This window comes from Tupaia chinensis, unplaced genomic scaffold (genome assembly GCF_000334495.1).
Source record: "Tupaia chinensis unplaced genomic scaffold, TupChi_1.0 Scaffold000258_1, whole genome shotgun sequence".
Lineage (NCBI taxonomy): Eukaryota > Metazoa > Chordata > Mammalia > Scandentia > Tupaiidae > Tupaia > Tupaia belangeri.
Genome location: NW_006159738.1, coordinates 2,853,898 through 2,871,966, shown reverse-complemented (window position 1 = coordinate 2,871,966; position 18,069 = coordinate 2,853,898). Strand labels below are relative to the sequence as shown.

At 44.4% G+C, this 18,069-nt stretch overlaps 2 protein-coding genes across 3 annotated transcripts in view; both read left to right on the top strand.

Moving 5' to 3' along the window:
- The first annotated feature begins 158 nt into the window (after positions 1-158).
- On the top strand, positions 159-11,516 carry GPN3 (GPN-loop GTPase 3). 2 transcript variants are annotated; one of them, XM_006149322.2, is made up of 8 exons: positions 159-362; positions 3,364-3,472; positions 4,212-4,379; positions 6,085-6,209; positions 9,299-9,414; positions 9,557-9,653; positions 10,428-10,556; positions 11,151-11,516. In XM_006149322.2, the coding sequence occupies exons 1-8, from the start codon at positions 174-176 to the stop codon at positions 11,211-11,213; spliced, it is 996 nt and encodes a 331-aa protein (XP_006149384.1). In that variant the 5' UTR covers positions 159-173; the 3' UTR covers positions 11,214-11,516. The 2 variants fall into 2 exon arrangements, with proteins under 2 accessions (XP_006149384.1, XP_006149383.1); XM_006149321.3 differs by lacking the exon at positions 159-362 and adding an exon at positions 552-679.
- A 4,342-nt stretch (positions 11,517-15,858) lies between these two features.
- The window catches only part of ARPC3 (actin related protein 2/3 complex subunit 3), an 18,261-nt gene continuing 16,050 nt past the window's right edge, over positions 15,859-18,069 (top strand). Inside the window, exon 1 of the mRNA XM_006149319.3 lies at positions 15,859-15,974. Coding sequence (XP_006149381.1) covers positions 15,969-15,974 — 6 coding nt within the window. The 5' untranslated portion in view covers positions 15,859-15,968. The remainder of the gene's footprint in view (positions 15,975-18,069) is intronic.

The following is an 18,069-nucleotide window of genomic DNA, read 5'->3' as shown; positions in this document are numbered from 1 at the left end:
GAAGAGGCGGACGACGGCGGATTCTAGCCCCCTCCGACGCCGTCCGGACACTGCCGGAACAGCTTCGGGAGAGCGAGGAGGGCAGATCCTCGACCCTGGAGTTAAACGGGGGAAGGGGCGGGAGTTTCTCAGTTGATGGTGCGTTTGCACGTTTGCATCTTTTTGTGGAAGGGATGAGTCACGGGAAGGAAATACACATGCTCCCTAAAACAAGAGGTGCCTTCCCCCTCAATATTCCAGGCCCTCAGCAAATTTGCAAATCTCGGGTGTCACCATGTAAGTCAAACGTCAGCGCGCAAACCGAGGACCAGAGCACCCTGCTCAGGGATGCTGCGCGTTATCCGTTATCCGTTATCACCCTGGCAACCAGGTCACGCCTGAATCCCAACTGCCGAGTTGCCAACTGCTTCTGCGCACGCGCACCACCTGCAGCCTTTCTGGTTCACTCAGAACACGTTACTCACGGGAATTGACCCGATGAAGTCTCCGTAGTTAGAGGCGTGGCGGAACAGTAAACGTCAAAGGAATTTGGATTGCGATTGGTTCGCACTTCGTGTTCCCGGAACTCAGTGGGCGTCGCGCGAAGGCTGAAGGGAGTGTGGCGAGCGGCACCGGGAAACCGGGCGCCAACATGCCGCGTTACGCGCAGCTGGTCATGGGCCCCGCAGGCAGCGGGAAGGTGAGGATTTGTGGGAGAAAGAAAGGTTGGAGTTCATGAGAGGCAGAGCGTTCGGGTCCTGAACGCTCGGAGCCGGCGGTGTGTGTATCGGTTTCTGCGCTCCGGACTTGTGTCTTTTTTTGTTGTTCTGAGAGGGGAGTGGTGATAGGTGTTGATATTTATTGGCTATTTCTGCCCCAGGCACTGCGCTGAGGGTCTCTTTTATTTCCACAACAACTTCGTGAACGATCCTACTGTTCCCATTTTACAGACGAAGGAAAACGAGACACAGAAAGGCTGACTTATTTGCCCAAGGTCGCACAGCTAGTAAACTGTGGCCAGAATTTGAGTCTAGTTTTGTCCAACTCCATGATCCGACCCCGTCTCGCTTCCCGAAGGTTCAAGTGGAACCTCCGTAATAACTATTTCTCAGAACTTGGTACATGAGACTTCTGGTATTTTAGATGATTTTAGATGGGACATAGACCTGGCATTAAGGAACACTGGGTCAAATAATGAGAAAGTTGTTTCTTTTTCAAACTTTTTGTTTTCTTCGCGTTGAGGTGAAATTGTGTTTGACGCTAGTGTAACTTCAACATTTCTTTAATCTCCATGTCTTTTCAGAGAGCAGCTCTGAGTCTCAGCTTCTAATAGACAACTGTATTTCTTTAGAATTAGAGGTATTTTAAAGTTGCACTGTATGTAACTTTGTGGTTACTTGAATGTTCTGATAAATGTAACTTGTTTCATATTTACATTAGAGAAAAAACATTTTTTCTTGCAAACAAACTTTTTTGTTTTTCTTGGGGTTTTTGCTATAGGGTGCGTGGGCTTGCCAGAAAGACAGAGAGAGACAGAAAGCGAGAAATCACCCCCCAAGGGAGATGGCCACACCACAACCCCTTTTCCTCCATTTTCCTCACAGGATCTTGGGCACACATGCACATGTGCCTAGCATGAGTTTAAGCCACCAGATCCAGGACTCGAACTGCGGTCGACCACATGGGAATCCAGTGACATAGCCATTACACCAACTGCTGGTCCCCTGGCAAACAAATATTAAGGGAATAATGTAGGCACTAAAATAAGGTAGAAATGGTGGAGATAGTCATCAAATAACAACTCTGGGAGATGCCTCTGTCTGTGGAGGTGTTGTGTGGTTTATCTTTAATTTAACAAATACATTGTCCTGAGCCACTGACTTGTCCGGAGATGTGCATGTGACTAAGATGTAGCCCTTACTACCTGGAGTATGGAGTCTATTTGGGAAGACAGGTAGGTGACTTGTCAGATCAGATACAGCTGATGTATAGAGAGGGTATCTTAGACAGGAAGGACGATCTACAAAGGCACTGAGGGAAAAGCATTAGGGTGATTATCTCTGTGTTCTAGGTTAATTTGGGGGCTGATTGTAATAGATGAGTATTTTTCTGTAAATTTTTGATGCTTCCCGTCAGAAACATTCTTTGAGCAGGTTCTTTATGCCAAGCACTGTTTTGGGCCTGGGGATTATGTAGTGGACAAAGCACACATAAAACCCCGTTCTTGTGGAGTTTGTGCTCAAACATAATAAATCGGTCAATTAGAAATAATTGTCAGGCATGTATTGTGTGTATCAGGTACTCTACTAGTTCCTAGGCTTATAAAACTAAGATATGTTTGTGTATTTAAAGAGTTGGAGAGGCTGGCCCTGTAGCCTAGTGGCTAATGGGAGCTGGATCCTACATGGCTGATGAGGACTCAAATCCTGACCCTCCCCCTTCCCCCCCTTCCCACCTCTCGCCTCTCTACCTCTCTCTGGCAAGAGCATGTGCCCTTTGGCATTAAAAAAAAAAAAAAAAAAAGGAAAGGCAAGGCAGAAAAATAGCCTAGAGTTTTTTGTTTTGTTTTTAGGTTTTTTTGCCATAAGGTGCATATGCTCCCCAGAGACAGAGAGAGGGAAAGTGAGAAAAGAGCCCCCCGGGGGAATGGCCATGTTGTTACAGTCCCTTCTTCTCTAGTCTGCTCCTGGGATTTTGGGCGCTCATGCACACGTGCCCAGTGTGATTTTCAAGACACCAGGTCCAGGTCTCAAACTGTAGTCGGCCATGTGGGAATCTAGTGCCTTAACCACCATGCCACCTGCTGGTCTTGTAGCCTGGAAATTTTAACTATGTGTAATAACTACATGAAGGATAAAAAATTCTTTAAACAAAAAGTTGCTTGATGTTCTTTCATCCTGGAATGCTTCTTCCCCAGGTTGGTAAGCATATTCAGATGTGCTCAAACGTCGCTTGCACAGATACATTGCCCCTGACCACCCTCACTAAAGCTTTGTTTGGACTATACAGGTTTTAGAAGTCACTGTGTGGGTACTGCACTGTGTCACCAGAAATCTGCCCTTTACATTCCACTCACTACACGTTAGGGTAGTAAGGTGACTGGGTGATTATGGAGAGCATCTCAGGTGAGAAGATGGGGGTGCTGCGTGGAGGAGCAACTTCCCCAGAGTTACCCATTAGTCCAAGCCAGGTCTGGATCTGCATCTCAGTAAGGGGTCCTGACTCCCAGCCCAGGACCATTTCCCTTGTTTTCAGTCAGCCTCTTGGTCGATGAAGCATAGTTTTGACCCACTGCCCTGAAGTGTGTAGAGAATCTTTTTGGGGATATAGAGAGTAGCAATACACTACCTCTTGCTCTAACCCCTTGTGCCTGTGACATTGCAGAGCACCTACTGTGCCACCATGGTCCAGCACTGTGAAGCCCTCAATCGGTCTGTCCAAGTCGTAAACCTAGATCCAGCAGCAGAACACTTCAACTACTCAGTAATGGCTGGTAAGTCCCAAGCAGAGCCTTCTCCCTCCTTCAGCAATAAAAGTTGGGGAGGCAGGTGGAAGGCATTGCGTGGTATTAGTGATGGGAATACCGAAAGTTCTCTCGTCTGCTTCTGATTTCTGTTAATGACTTGTATGGTCATTAGCTGAGAGTAGTTGTATGTGGGCGAGGTGGGCAGTGGTGGGTTGGAGAGAGAAGATATGAAATGATATCTTGGTTGGGACCAGCAGGTGGTGTAATGGTTATATTGCTGGACTCCCATGTAGTCAGTTGTGCTTCAAGTCCTGGACCCAGTTACTTAAAATTCATGCCTAGCATGTGTGTGTGCATGCCCAAGATCCTGAGAGGAGAATGGAGGAGAAGGGATTGTGGCATGGCCATCCCCCCTGGGGGGTGATTTCTCGCTTTTTGTCTCTCTCTATCTCTAGTGAGCACACACGCCCTATAGCAAAAATTTCTCTGAAAAAAAAAAAAAGAAAAAAAAAGAAGGCATTACAGTAGTGTGGGATTATTTCAGCACACAGCACTCAAACTAGCCTAAATAAAGAGGATTTATTAGGAGGAATCAGCAGGCCTTTCATAAAACATAGGAACATGACTATGAGAGATTAGAACCAATAGGAATCAAGGCCAGCTTTCTGTATGTCTCTGTCTTTTCCTCCCCATTATGGAGTAGCTCTCTCTGGTTCAGGTTCTACATAGACACTCTTACACCCTGGACTCTGTGTGTCCTTTTCAGACATCCGGGAACTGATCGAGGTAGACGATGTGATGGAGGATGATTCTTTGCGGTTTGGTCCCAATGGAGGGTTGGTATTTTGCATGGAGTATTTTGCCAATAATTTTGACTGGCTAGAGAACTGTCTGGGTCACGTAGAGGATGACTACATCCTTTTTGACTGTCCAGGTGAGTCAACAATTTGAACGTGTCATTTTGCTCGAAGCGCTGATAGTTCTGTCTTCAGTGGGAGAAAGAGTAAGCAGGGTAGCAGTGAGTTAACAAGCTCTTACGTGTTGGCTCTAATTCATGCAGTGAGTTTACCAATGTACACTGGGAATAGCACAGAGAGCAGATAGCCATGGTCTCCACCCACATGTACCTCATGTGGGGGACCAGGCAGTGGTGCAGCAGTAATGTGTGATGCTCTGGAGGGCAGACCCATGTGGTAGGATTGCTGGTTCACATCTGGAAACCTCTCTGAGTGCACCAGGCATGCATGTTGAGACCTGCAGGGATGTATCTCTGTCTGTCTGTATGTCTGTTTCTCTCCCCCTCTGTGTCTCTTATTCGTGGAATAAATTAATAAACTTAAAAAAAAATCAACCACAGGCTAGCCTTGTAGCACATTAAATGCCATGCATAGAAAACTAGATTCCACGTGGTCCACTGCAGTTTGAATCCTGGCCTGCTGGCTTGAAAAACATACAAGTGCTGTATGTATATTCCCCAAATCCTCATATTACGGAGAACTGAAGGAGAAGGGATTGCAGTATGACCATGCCTGTTACAGGGTGCTTGCTTTCTCTGTCTCGCTGGCAAGTATACGCCCCCTTTGGCAATTAATAAAACAAATGTTAAAAAATCAACTACATGATTCTCATTCGTGGCAGGTATTCTGCAGGAGTAGCATCATTACATAGCAGGGAGTCTTCTGGTCAGGTGGCCTTTAAGGCAGACTGCAATCCTTCTCCATTTCTCTATTCCATAGGGGTCCTGGGGATGCATGCACACATATGCACCCAGCATGTCTTCCAAACCTCCAAGGTGGAATTCAAACCACAGTCTACAGCTCTCACTATTTTTTCCCTTTCTCTTTTTTTCTTTTCAAGTTTTTTTCATTTTTTTTCTTTCATGGCCAGTGGGAGGCAAGCATTTCCAATAGAGTCTTCACACCACAATCCATCCATGACCTCAGTCAGTTTGGATCATAGTCATAAATATATTTGAACTCCAAGTGTGTATACATGGCTACCCGTGATGCAAACCCAGGACCTTCTCACGCGGGCCCTGCACTGAAGAGCATTACGTTACCACTGCACCACCATCTGGCCCGCTCTCTTGCTTTTAACTGAACATGCTTATGTACTCACAGAAAAGTGCACATACTGTAGGTGTGTAGCTTGATGAATATTCTCAAACCACACACACCGTTGTAGCTTTCACTCCTGATTGATCTATAAAATTGAATAGTTTGCTTGGAATTCCTATGGTGGCAATAACTCAGGTTTTCTGATTGTGTTAAGAGGGTAAAGGCCCCTGTAAGTGGAGTGTATTACTATTAAGACTTAACTTTTGGGGCCAGTAGGTGGTGTGGTGTTTGGGGCACTGGACTCCCACATGACTGACTATGGTTTGAGAACCAGACCTAGCAGCTTTCTTTCTCACTTTCCTTCTCTCTGTCTCTCTCTTGTGAGCACATGTGCCCTATAGCAAATTTAAAAAAAATAAAAAAATAAAAAAATAAATAAAATTAAATACTTTTTTTAACGTTAACGTCCTTGTTTTTGTTTCTTTTTTTCCCCCCACCATCTTAGGGAAATATTTGTTTCCTCTAATTTGATAAGCTAATGTATTTCCTGCTTGTAATATTCTTGTAATGTTCTTCATGTAGGTCAGATTGAGTTGTACACTCACCTGCCTGTGATGAAACAGCTAGTCCAGCAGCTAGAACAATGGGAGTTCCGAGTCTGTGGAGTGTTTCTTGTTGATTCTCAGTTCATGGTGGAGTCATTCAAGGTATGAGGATAAATCTGTTGTTTCTTTTTCTTTTCTATTTTTGAATTATTTATTTTATTTATTATTATTTTAATTTGACCACAGAGAGAGAAATTGAGAAACCAGGCTGTCAGGTCAGGGACTTGAACTGTGGTTGACCACATGGGAGTCTAGCATCTTTACTACCATGCCACCTGCCGGCCCCTGTTGTGTTTTTCTTTCTTTTTTTTTTTTTTCCGGAGAGGTTTTTTTCTTTCCTTTTTTTTTTCGGAGAGGTTTTTGCTATAGAGTGAGTGCGCTTGTCAGAAAGACAGAGAGAGACAGAGAGACAGAAAGTGAGAAATCACCCCCAAGGGGGGATAGCCATGCCGCAATCCCTTCTCCTCTCAGGAGGAATAAAGGAGAGAGAAAGGAGAGAGAGAAAGCAAGCCAGCAGGCCCAGGACTTGAACCATGTGGGAGTTCAGCACCCTTAACCACCATGCCACCTGCCGGCCCCCACTTCATAAGCTTTTAGGATCCTTTTAACTTAGTTTGAAACACCAAAATAATCAGCACCAGTGGGTGAATAGTGGTTAAGGCACTGGACTCCCACATGGTCAATTGCAGTTCCAGTCCTGGATCCAGTGGCTTCAAAACTCAAGCTGGGTGAGTGTGCATGCATGCCCAAAATCCAAAGAGGAGAGTGGATGAGAAGGGATTATGGCACAGCTATCCTCCTAGAGGGTGATTTCTCGCTTTCTGTCTTTTTTTTTTTTTTTTTTTTTTTTCTTTTTCACTTTGTCTTTCTGTCTCTGGCAAGCACACATATCCTATAGCAAAAATCTCTTAAAAAAAAAAAAGAGGGACCAGCAGTGAGCGTAAAGCTATGTTGCTGGACTCCCATGTAATTGACCATGGTGCGAGTCGTGGAATCGGTGGCTTAAACTCGTGCCGGGCGTGTGTGCATGCGTGCCCAAGATCCCGAGAGGAGAATGAAGGAGAAGGGATTGCGGCATGGTCATCCCCCTTGGGGGATGATTTCTCACTTTCTGTCTCTGTCTGGTGAATGCATGCGCCCTATAGCAAAAACCTCTCCCTCAAAATAAATAAATAAATAAAAATACTAAGAAAAGAAATGAAAAGAAAAGCACAGTCCTTTCTCCTCCCTTCTCCTCTTGAGATTTTGGACACACACACACACACACACACACAGGCCAGGTATGTTTTTGAGCTGCTAAGTCCAGGACTTGAACTGCACAGTGGGCCATGTGGGATCTAGCCACCTTAACCCACACCACTGGAAGGTACTAAGCTTTTAATTTTAACTCTTTTCAAAATACTTTTTAAAACTTTTTGTTAAAAACTAAAACATAAACTCACATTACCATAGGCCTACAGAGGGGCATCAGTATCTTCTACCTCCACATCATTTCCTACTGGAAGGGTCATGATGAACTAAACAACATGAGATAAAATCAGGCATAAGCGAGTGATGCAGTCAGGAGAAGCAGTAAACTCTGGCTGTATGAGGCTGCTGTTGACATAGTACAGCTTGCTGTTTTACCGTACAACTTTTTTACATATTGGATTGTCGGGAAAGTCATGGATGCATTTTTGCATAGAAAAACAGAGAACTATGTCATGATTTTCCCGATGACCTAATATAAATAGGAGCTGTATATTCTAAATGACTAATACATAAACCAGTAGCAGAGTCAGTTGTGATCAAGTATTGTGGTGATCATGCAGTGTGGATGTACTGTACATGTATATGATGACAGCCCGTCGGGTTCGTTTACAGCAGATCTGCCCAACACTCAGTGGGACCACACAGTGTCTCGTGGCTAGGGCGTCACTAGGCGGTAGGAAGGAGTTTTCAGCTCTATTATAATCTTGCAGGACTACTGTTGCATGTATAGTTTGACCTTGACCAAAGCTTGTTATGTACCACATGTCTATTTTCTATTTTTACTATTCTGAGACTCTTTCATCCTGTTTATGAACTACCTAAATCAAATTTTATTTCTCAACAAGATTAATTTTTTTTTTTTTTGGAGAGGTTTTTGCTATAGGGCGTGTGCGCAAGACAGACATAGAGACAGAAAGTGAGAAATCACCCCCCAGGGGGGATGGTCACGCCACAATCCCTTCTCCTCCATTCTCCCCTCGGGATCTTGGGCACGCACGTACACACGCCCGGCGTGAGTTTTAAGCCACCGGGTCCAGGACGCAAACCACAGTCCACTACATGAGAGTCCAGCGACATAGCCATTACACTAACTGCTCGTTCCCTCAACAGTATTAATTTTTGAGGATTACGAGGATAATGAGACAGGATAGTAGGTTGATGAAACTATATTGACATTTGTGATCCATGTACATTAAATCCATTCTCTTCTCTTATGTTTAAATTTTTTTTTTTTTCAATTTGCCTAAGAGCACATATGCTCACTGGAAAGAGATAGGGAGAGAGATCAGGAAGGTGAGAAAGTACCTTCCATGGGGAATGATTGTGCTACAATCCCTTTTCCTCCATTTCTTCCTCCTTTTGGGATTTTGGGCATGCACACATACATGCCCAGGATTTTTCTCAAGTTGCCAGGCCTGGGATCTACACTGCATGGTTGGCTATCCGGAATCTAGCTCCCTTAACCACCAGGCTATAGGCTGCCCCATTAAATCTATTTCTTTTTTCCTCATCTTATCTTTGGGAACCAGGAGTCAACTACCTGATTAGTGAACAGTTTTTTATTTGTTTGTTTTTAACTACCAGATGGTGTGTACACTGCCAGAAAGAGAGAGAGAGAGCACCCCCAACAACGCATAGTCCTTTTTTCTCTCTCTATCCATCCTTTCAGGATCTGGGGCACACACATGCCCAGTATGGCCCTTAAGCCGTTGGGACTGATATTGAAACTGCAATCAGCCACCTGGGATTTGGCTTTTCATGCGCAGCAGTTAACCACTGCACTGTGGACCAGCCCTAGTCTTTTTTCTTTGATATTAACGTTTCTGTGACTTAGGCTAAGCAGTTTTGTTTCAGTAAGAAGCAGAAGCTTCTCTGTATGAGACCAAGGAACTGTGTTGGCAGCAGTTGATTCATCTTCCCTTTTCTCTTTCCTTTTTCAGTTCATTTCTGGCATCTTGGCAGCCCTGAGTGCCATGATCTCTCTAGAAATTCCACAAGTTAACATCATGACAAAAATGGATCTGCTGAGTAAGAAAGCCAAGAAGGAAATTGAGAAGTGAGTTCACTGTTCATATGTTATCAGATCATAATTGCAGAGATGAACCTGCTGCTTTATGTAGATGTGCAATTGTCTGTGTATAAATCTGCTTTCCTGATTTATTCTTTCTTGTATTCATCAGTCTTTCTTGCTTTTAAAGATTTCTAGATCCAGATATGTATTCTTTGTTAGAAGATTCTACAAGTGACTTAAGAAGCAAAAAATTCAAAAAATTGACTAAAGCTGTATGTGGACTGGTAAGTTCTTTAAGTATGATTTTCGTTTTGGTTCTTTTTTTTCCTAAGTGACCTGATCAAGTGTTTAACCACATCCTGTCAGTGGCCACCTTTATAAAAAGCACAGTCTGACCCTATTTTCTGCAAAGGGGAGACCATGGAGAGGAGCTATTGGCTGGTGGTCAACAGTTTATTTAGAAGTAGTTATTGGTGGTGGCCAGTAAGAACTAAGAGGCTGATTATTTCAAACCATTTGGAAAGTTCAGAGCTGTTTCCATCTTCAGGAAATTCCCAGTGGTAATTGAATTCAGTGTCTAGTTAAGTAATAGCCCAACAAGTGTTCTAGCATTTAGAGGTCAGAAAGTACCAATTTGCCTCTGGCTAGCCCTTCTCTGCCCCTTTCTCCAAACATATAAATGTTTTGTTTTTTGTTTTGTTTTGAGAGGTTTTTGCTATAGGACGTGTGCGTTCACCAGAAAGACAGAGAGACAGAAAGTGAGAAATAACCCTCCAGTGGGGATGGCCATGCCGCAATCCTTTCTCCTCCATTCTCCTCTTGGGGTCTTGGGCATACACGCACATGTGCCTGACATAAGTTTAAGCTACCGGGTCTGGGACTCAAATCGTGGTTGGCTACATGTTAGTCCAGCAACATAGCCATTACGCCAACTCCTGGTCCCCATACAAATGTTTTTAATCACAAGTACAAATGGTTATAAAACTCAAGTATAAGTTGAAAATGATATATTTTGCATAATTTTGGAATGAATGTTTCTTGAAATCTCCAACTCATAGATTGATGACTACAGCATGGTTCGCTTCTTACCTTATGATCAGTCAGATGAAGAAAGCATGAACATTGTGTTACAGCACATCGATTTCGCCATTCAGTACGGAGAAGACTTGGAGTTTAAAGAACCAAAGGTAATTCCTTATTTGGGGTGTTTGTTGGCTTCTGGTAAAAATATTTGCCAATACCCGCTGACCTCCTAGGTAGTCTTGGCAAGACCTTAAGTTAGTTTGTCTTAGCGATTCTGGTTACATGGGCTTTTCAGGGTAGACACTGAACTTGACACTTGTGCTCAACAAACAGTATCCATTTTACTCTACCCTTTTTTCCTGAGGCACTGTTCCTGAGTTCAGTCTCTCTGTACTCAGAGCTTGGCCCTGTGTGCAAACAGTAGGCGAAATCCAGTTGAACTTGGGCTCCTGTACATATATCAGTGGGAAGACATTTAATGACAGTTGTCAATAGGCACTGTCACAGCAGATGAGCAGAGAATCATTACTGATGAAATTCAAATGAGAAATGCTTCCATTGAGAGATGAACATATTAGTTTACCACATATCTGGAAAAATTCTATTCTTCATGCCTTTTCCTTACTTGGAGCAACACGTGGAGCTAGTGTTGGCATTAGTGTGAGAGGGACATCACATGAAACAGCATGTAAAAACATAGTGTCTGAGGGGAAATTAATGTACTTTCTGTTTTGTGTTTCTTTTGTGTCTTATGTCAGGAACATGAAGAAGAGTCTTCCTCTATGTTTGATGAATATTTTCAAGAACGCCAGAATGAATGAAGAGTTTGCCAAAAAATAACTATATACATGAAGATCTTGTAGCCAATGCAGCAAAATATTCTTCTCTTCGAAGGACACGATGGTAGATGGGGCTTGCATTAATGAAAAAAGTAGTACTTGGCTCTTTACCAGCAGCACGCCTGAATCAGGTTCTGTGTACTTTTGAAACTGTTGCTGCTTAAAGTGGAATCTTTAAGTATTCTTTTAACAGCATTGGTTTAGAGTTCAAGAGTGGAAATGGAATGCATGTAGATTTGTATATAATATAAATTAGCGCTTGTGCTGTAGTCAAGGCCCACCTCACTTTATTTTTACTGTTTGACTTTTGTTGGTTTTCAGGGACAGGAATGATTATAACAATATACATATGTATATGTAGGAACAAACCTGGAAGGCTATAGATAGGACCGTTGCTTACCTGAATCTTCTCTTTTTCCTACATTGAAAACGTATTGTCTGGGGGCCGGTGGGTAACGTGCTGGTTTGGGTGCTGAGCTCCCTTTGGCTGACCACGGTGTGAGTCCCAGACCTGGCCGTTTGTTTTCTTGCCTTTTTTGTATCTCTCTGGCCAGATTTTAAAAGTAATAGTGATGGTGATGAATGGCATTAGATAATTATTTTTTTAAAAAGAATGTGAAAAAAATTAAAAAAGAAAATGTTTGTGGGCTAGCCCCATGGGCTAGTGGTTAAGGGAACTAGATTCCATCCAGCCCACAGTAGTTTGGACCTCAGCCCTAGTGTCTTAAAAAACTTGCCAGGTCCGTGTGCATGCCCCAACTCCCAATAGGGTGGAAAATGGAAAAGGGATGTGACATGAGCATGCATCACTGGAAGGGGCTTTCTTTTCTTTTTCTTGGTTTCTCTCTATAAAGGGCAAGCAAGCACCCTCTAGCAATTAAAAAAATAATGTATATTTTTAAAGAAAATGTATAATTTAAAAATTAGGGTCTAGCAGGTGGTGTGGTGGTTAGGGTGCTGGACTCCCATATGGCCAACCGTATTTTGAGTCCTGGACCTGAAGGCTTGCTTTCTTATTTCCCTCTTTCTGTCTCTCCTTTGGTCAAATTAAAATAAATAAATAAATAAAAATAAATACAATAAATAATTATAAAGAAAATTAAAAGTAACTATGTTTCGAATAAGCAAGTGTGTGTATAAGTAAAAGAAACAGAAAAGAAGGAGTAACCATTTATTACACTCTTGTTTACCGGGCACAATTTGAAATACTTACCCAGAGCAAAATTTTTTTTAAAGAATTATTTTATTGGGACCAGCAGTTAGCAAAATGGCTGTGTTGCTAGAATCCTATGTAGTCGACTGCAGTTCAAGTCCCGGACCCGGTGGCTTAAAACTCACGCCGGGCGCGTGTGTGTGCATGCCCAAGATTCCGAGAGGAGAATGGAGGAGAAGGGATTGCGGCGTGGTCATCCCCCCGGAGGATGATTCCTCACTTTCTGTCTCTCCTCCTGTCACTCTCTGTCTGTCTGGCGCGTGTACACGCCCTATAGCAAAAACCTCTCAAAAAAAAAATAAATAAAAAAGGAATTATTTTATTTAACTTTATTTATTTATTTATTTTAATTTGAGCAGAAAGGGACAGAGTAAGTGAGGGAAAGCAAGAAAGCAAGCTGCCAGGTCTGGGACTCGAACCATGGTTGACCACATGGGAGTCCAGCGCCCTTAACCACCTCAGCACCTGTCAACCCCCCTTTTTTTAAATTTATTATTATTTTACAGTTTGACCAAAGAGAGACAGAGAGAGAGATAGAAATGAGAAAGCAAGCCCCCTTGCCTAAGACTTGAACCATGATTGGCCATGTAGGAGTCCTGCGCCTTTAACCACCATACCACCTCCCGGCCCCCAGAGCAAATTTTTGAATGAACAAACTTTCCCATGTCAAAATATAGGTAGTAATTGTTTTTATAAATGTGGCTTTTAGTCTCGAGTGTTTAAAAATTTATACATTTTTGGGGAGTCAGCAGGTGGCATGGAGTTTGGGGTGCTGGATTCCACATGGCTATCTTTGCAGTTCAAGTTCTGGACTTAGTGGCGAGAATCAGGCTGGATGTGTGTGTGTGTGTGCGCATGCATGTGTGCGTGCGTGCATGTGTGCATGCGCCCAAAATCCCAAGAGGAGAGTGGAGGAGAAGGAATTGTGGCGTGACCATCCCTGTTGATGGATGATTTCTCACTTTCCTTTTCCCCTTCTGTAATTGTCTCTCTGGTGAGTGCACATGCCCTATAAAAAAAAACTAAAAAAATATAAATAAAATTTACACATTTAAAAAATAATGCCATATACACACAAAATTGCAAAAGACATCACTTTTCTTTTAACTTGTGTCATTGGTTAAATTGTTTTTAGTTCCCCTAAGTTTGTGTATGTGGAGTGTGAAAAGGCTTAGGAAATAGTTGATAGATATTTCTTTTTTTAAAAATTTATTTAATTGTATTTATTTATTTATGTTAATTTGACCAGTGAGGGACAGAGTGAAAGTGGGGGGCGGGGTGTGTGTGAGAAAGCACGCTGCCAGATCTGGGACTCAGACCATGATCGGCCATGTGGGAATCCAGCACGCTTAACCACCATGCCACTTGCTGGCCCCAAGTTAACAGATATTTCTGTAGCACTTGCCATAGGCCAGACCCTGCTAAATCAAAACTGGCTCTCACTGAGTACTGCAGGAATTGTGCTAAGCATTTTATGTAATCTTTCATCTAAGCCTCACAACAGACCTAGGCTCTATTGGTCAGTTACCCATGTTAGAGCTGATATAGAACACCTGCAACTCAGGTTAAAATTTGTCATTCTGGGGTCTAGATAGCAAAGTGCACCTGCAGTGGCAATTAGATACTTTTTTTTTTTTTAAAGAATTATTTTATTTTAGGGACCAGCAGTTGGCGTAATGGCTATGTCATTATTTATTTTTTTTTTTTAAAGAGATTTTTGCTCTTGGGCACCTACACTCGCCAGAGAGACAGAGAACACTCCACCCCGGGGGATGGCCATGCTGCAGTCCTTTCTCCAAACATTCTCTCAGCATTTTGGGCATGCATGCACTTATGCCTGGCCTGAGTTTTAAGCTGCCCGGTCTGGGACTTGAACGGCGATTGACTACATGGGAGTCCAGTGATGTAAACCATTATGCCATCTGCTGATTCCTGTTATTATTTTTAAATTTGATGAGAGAGAAAGGGAAGTGAGAAAGCAAGCCACGAGGTCCAGGACTTGAAATGCAGTCAGCCATGTGAGAGTCCAATGCCTTAACTATCATGCCATGTGCTGGCTCTAAATTAGATTACTTAGAGAAGGAAGAGGTAACAGCAGTAGCCAGTGCCTTTGGACCCAGACTGGGGGATGGTCTGTTGGTGTGGGCTGTTCTCACAGGAGCAATCAGGAAAGAACATGATGAGTATGCACTGTGCAGGTGTGTGGGGCTGCTTGGGGACTTACTATGGCCCTTAGATTAGAAAGAGTAAAAAAACTTGGGGCCAGCAGGTGGCATAGTAGTTAAGGGTGCTGGATTCCCACAAGACCAATCGCAGTTTGAGCCCCAGACTTGGCGGCCTACTTTCTCACTTTCCCTTTTTCTTTCTTTCTTTTTTTTTTTTAGAGAGGTTTTTGCTATATGGCACACGCACCAAAAAGACAGAGACAGACAGAAAGCAAGAAATCACCCCCTGGGCGGGCGGGGGTGGTGGTGGCCACACCGCAGTCCCTTCTCCTTCATTCTCCTCTTGGGATCTTGGGCACACATGCACACACGCCTGGTGTGAGTTTAAGCCACCAGGTCTGGGACTCGAACCACGGTCGACTACATGGGAGTCCAGTGATATAGCCATCTGCTTGCTGGTCCCTCGCTTTCCCTTTTTCTTTCTCTCTTTGGTCAAATTAATATACTACTACCACTTATAATAACAAATGGACTAAAATAAATAAGTCTTTAAAAGAGTGAAAAAACCTGATCTCCCAGTGTTGCTAATTCTTAGAACCTTGTCACAAGGAAGAGGAGGAAAGAAGATGAAGCTTTTTACTTGCCCTCTTCTTTGCTCCTTAAACTGTACTCTGGCTAGCTTCTGGAGAGTCTGGTAGGTGCTCGTGGGGAAGAAATGAACGGTCCAGAATCTGTTGCCTTCCTCTCTGGACACGGGATGAAAGATTCAAACCCAGAGCCCAATTCGCAATCATTACACAAAAGAACTGCACACCCCCTTCTTTTCTGTGCCCCATTTTAAAAGCAGTGGGTTGGACTCATTCATTCACTCAGTATTTAGTGATGTTTACTGTGTGCCATCACATAGGCACGGTCAACAGACAAAATCCCTGCCTTTTGACGTTCATCTAGATGGGAAGCAAACACCAAAAGGAAACTAGTCAGAGAACCCTAGAAAGAAAAAAAAACGGGAAAGACGAACGTGGAGGGGAGTTGTATTTGAAATAGCTTGACCAAGAATGCTTCACTGAAGGGATCATTTAAAGAAAAACAAAGGAGGCGATCCAACCCTGGGATTCTGAAACGCCATACTGGTCGCCCTGCACGCATGCGCGGCACTCAGACACTTTGCCTGATGTGTTGGCGCCCCCTGGCGGCCCTTTGCGCAGCCGCAGGGAGCTGCAAGGCCGGAAGCGCCTCATCCTTCCTGGCCCTCCCCTTCCGGCTCACTTCCGCCTACCCCGCCCAGGCAGCCGGACCGGAAGCGTCGCGCTCTAACCCGATCCTTCTGGTCTAGGTGGAAACCCGGGTGCTGCCGATATGCCGGTAAGGGTTTGAGCCCGAGATCTGGGCAGACGGCGGCGACTGGGGAGGATGGCGGGCTGACGAAGGCAGAAGCGGGGCCTGTGACGGGGAGAGGCGAGCGATGGGTCTGCTCCCTGTCGGGTTGGATTGGGAGGACCGGGGGTGTCGGCGCTAGGGAGTGGGGATGCTGCAAGAGCAGGCCAGAAGCCCGGGACTCGAGAAGAGGCCGCCTCCGCTCTGCCCGCCCCTTCTCTTCAACGCCGACCCCTTCTCTGGCTCTGGAAGGGGCTTCCGCTCCTCCCCAGCCCGGCAGGCTCCCGAAGCCGCACTGCAGCCGCGACGCCGAGAGCTTTTTATTTCTCATTTCTCAAGTCCAGGGTCTGGCTTCCCTTTTCTTCCTGTCAGGTCTACTTCCTCCTCCGCCCCAGGGCCGGGTCTGCCCTACTGCTTGTCATCTGTCAGGCCTCACTTCCTGGACTCCTCCCTTCACCCCTGAGCCGGCTGGGTTTCCAAATGCTGCTGATTTCGTGTGCCTCAGAGTGGGAGTAAAAATGGATGCTGGTCTGGTTTCCCTTAATTTCTGACACCCTGTCTGGTAGATTTATCACCATCATGGTCTCCGTTTTAGGAAAAAGGCGGTTCAGGAGCTTGTGATTATTCACAGGGGACCCTCCACAAACCTTACTGCGCACCTGCTGCATGGGAGCACTATTAGAGAGGTGAACGAGGCCGCTTAAAGAGCTTACTTCCTGGGACCAGCGGATGGCATAATAGTTAACGTGCTGGCTCCCACGTATTAACTGCGGTTCTGGCCGGACCTGGCCGCCTGAAACTAAGCGGGGCGTGTGTGTATGCGACCCCAAAATCCCCAGAGGAGAACGGAGAAGGGATTGCAGTGTGGCCATCTCCCCTGGGGGTTTCCTCCCTCCGGGGCAAGTGCACACACCCTATAGCAAAATTCTCGGGGTGGTGCGGCCTTACTTTCTAACTGTGGTCAGTTGTGTGAGACTTCCTTGTCAGTAAATAAGTAGATGTAAATAAAGGAGATAGAGATAGTAACAAATGCCATGAAGTAAATAAATAGGTCCCAAACAGGTACTGTTGAAGGGAAGGGCAGAGGCTGCTTTAAATAAAGTGTATCTCTGATGAAAAAGAGCAAACTGTAGAAGATACATATATATCATTAATGAATCCTAGGCAGGTCCTGAGCTACACACTCTATAAATTATCCCATTTATAGCACCCTATGAAGTAGATACTGTTATTATTTCTATTGTGCAGGAGAGGATAACTGAGACTTAAAGTAACTACAAAGTTGCATGCTAGAGGTAAAGCCAGATCTATTTTAAAATTGCCAGAGGTCGCGAACACTCACCAGAGAGAGGAAGAGGAAGAAAATACTTCCCAGTCGGGCTTCCCAGTCGGGCACGGTCATGCTGCAATCTCTTCTCCATCTCTCCTGTCCAGATTTTGGGTACATGTGCACACATGCCTGGCTTGTTTCTCAGGCCACCAGGCTGGATTCCAACTGTGGTCAGCTGTGGGAGATCTGTCTCCTTTAGTCACTGGGCCATGGGGTTGACTCAGTAAACCACATTTTAAGCCAGGACTCTAAAACCCTGTGTTCATTCCAATTGCACATACCCTGTGATTACTTATTTTTTGTCAGCCTTTTTCGTTAGCTGAATGTACTTCAGGTATGAGAACCATAGTGGCCTCATATATGTCTGGGCCTTTGCACACAACATAGAAGGTGCCTCAATTATTTGGTGAATGGATGAATATTTGAATGAGGCCACGTTGTTAGGAAATGCCAGACATCTTCTAAAAAATAGAACTAGGGGGACCAGCAGATGGTGTAATGGTTTCATCATTGGACTCCCACATGGCTAACCGTGGTTCAAATCCTGGGTTGGGTGGTTTGAAACTTAGACCAGGTACAAGTATGTGCATGCCCAAAATCCCAAGGGGAGAATAGAGAAGGGATTATGGTATGACCATCCCACCCCAGGGTGATTTCTCGTTTTCTGTCTCTCTAGCTCTCTGATGAGTGCACACATTCTATAACAAAAATCTCAAAAAAAAAAAAAAAAAAAGGGAACTAGAGGGCCGGGAG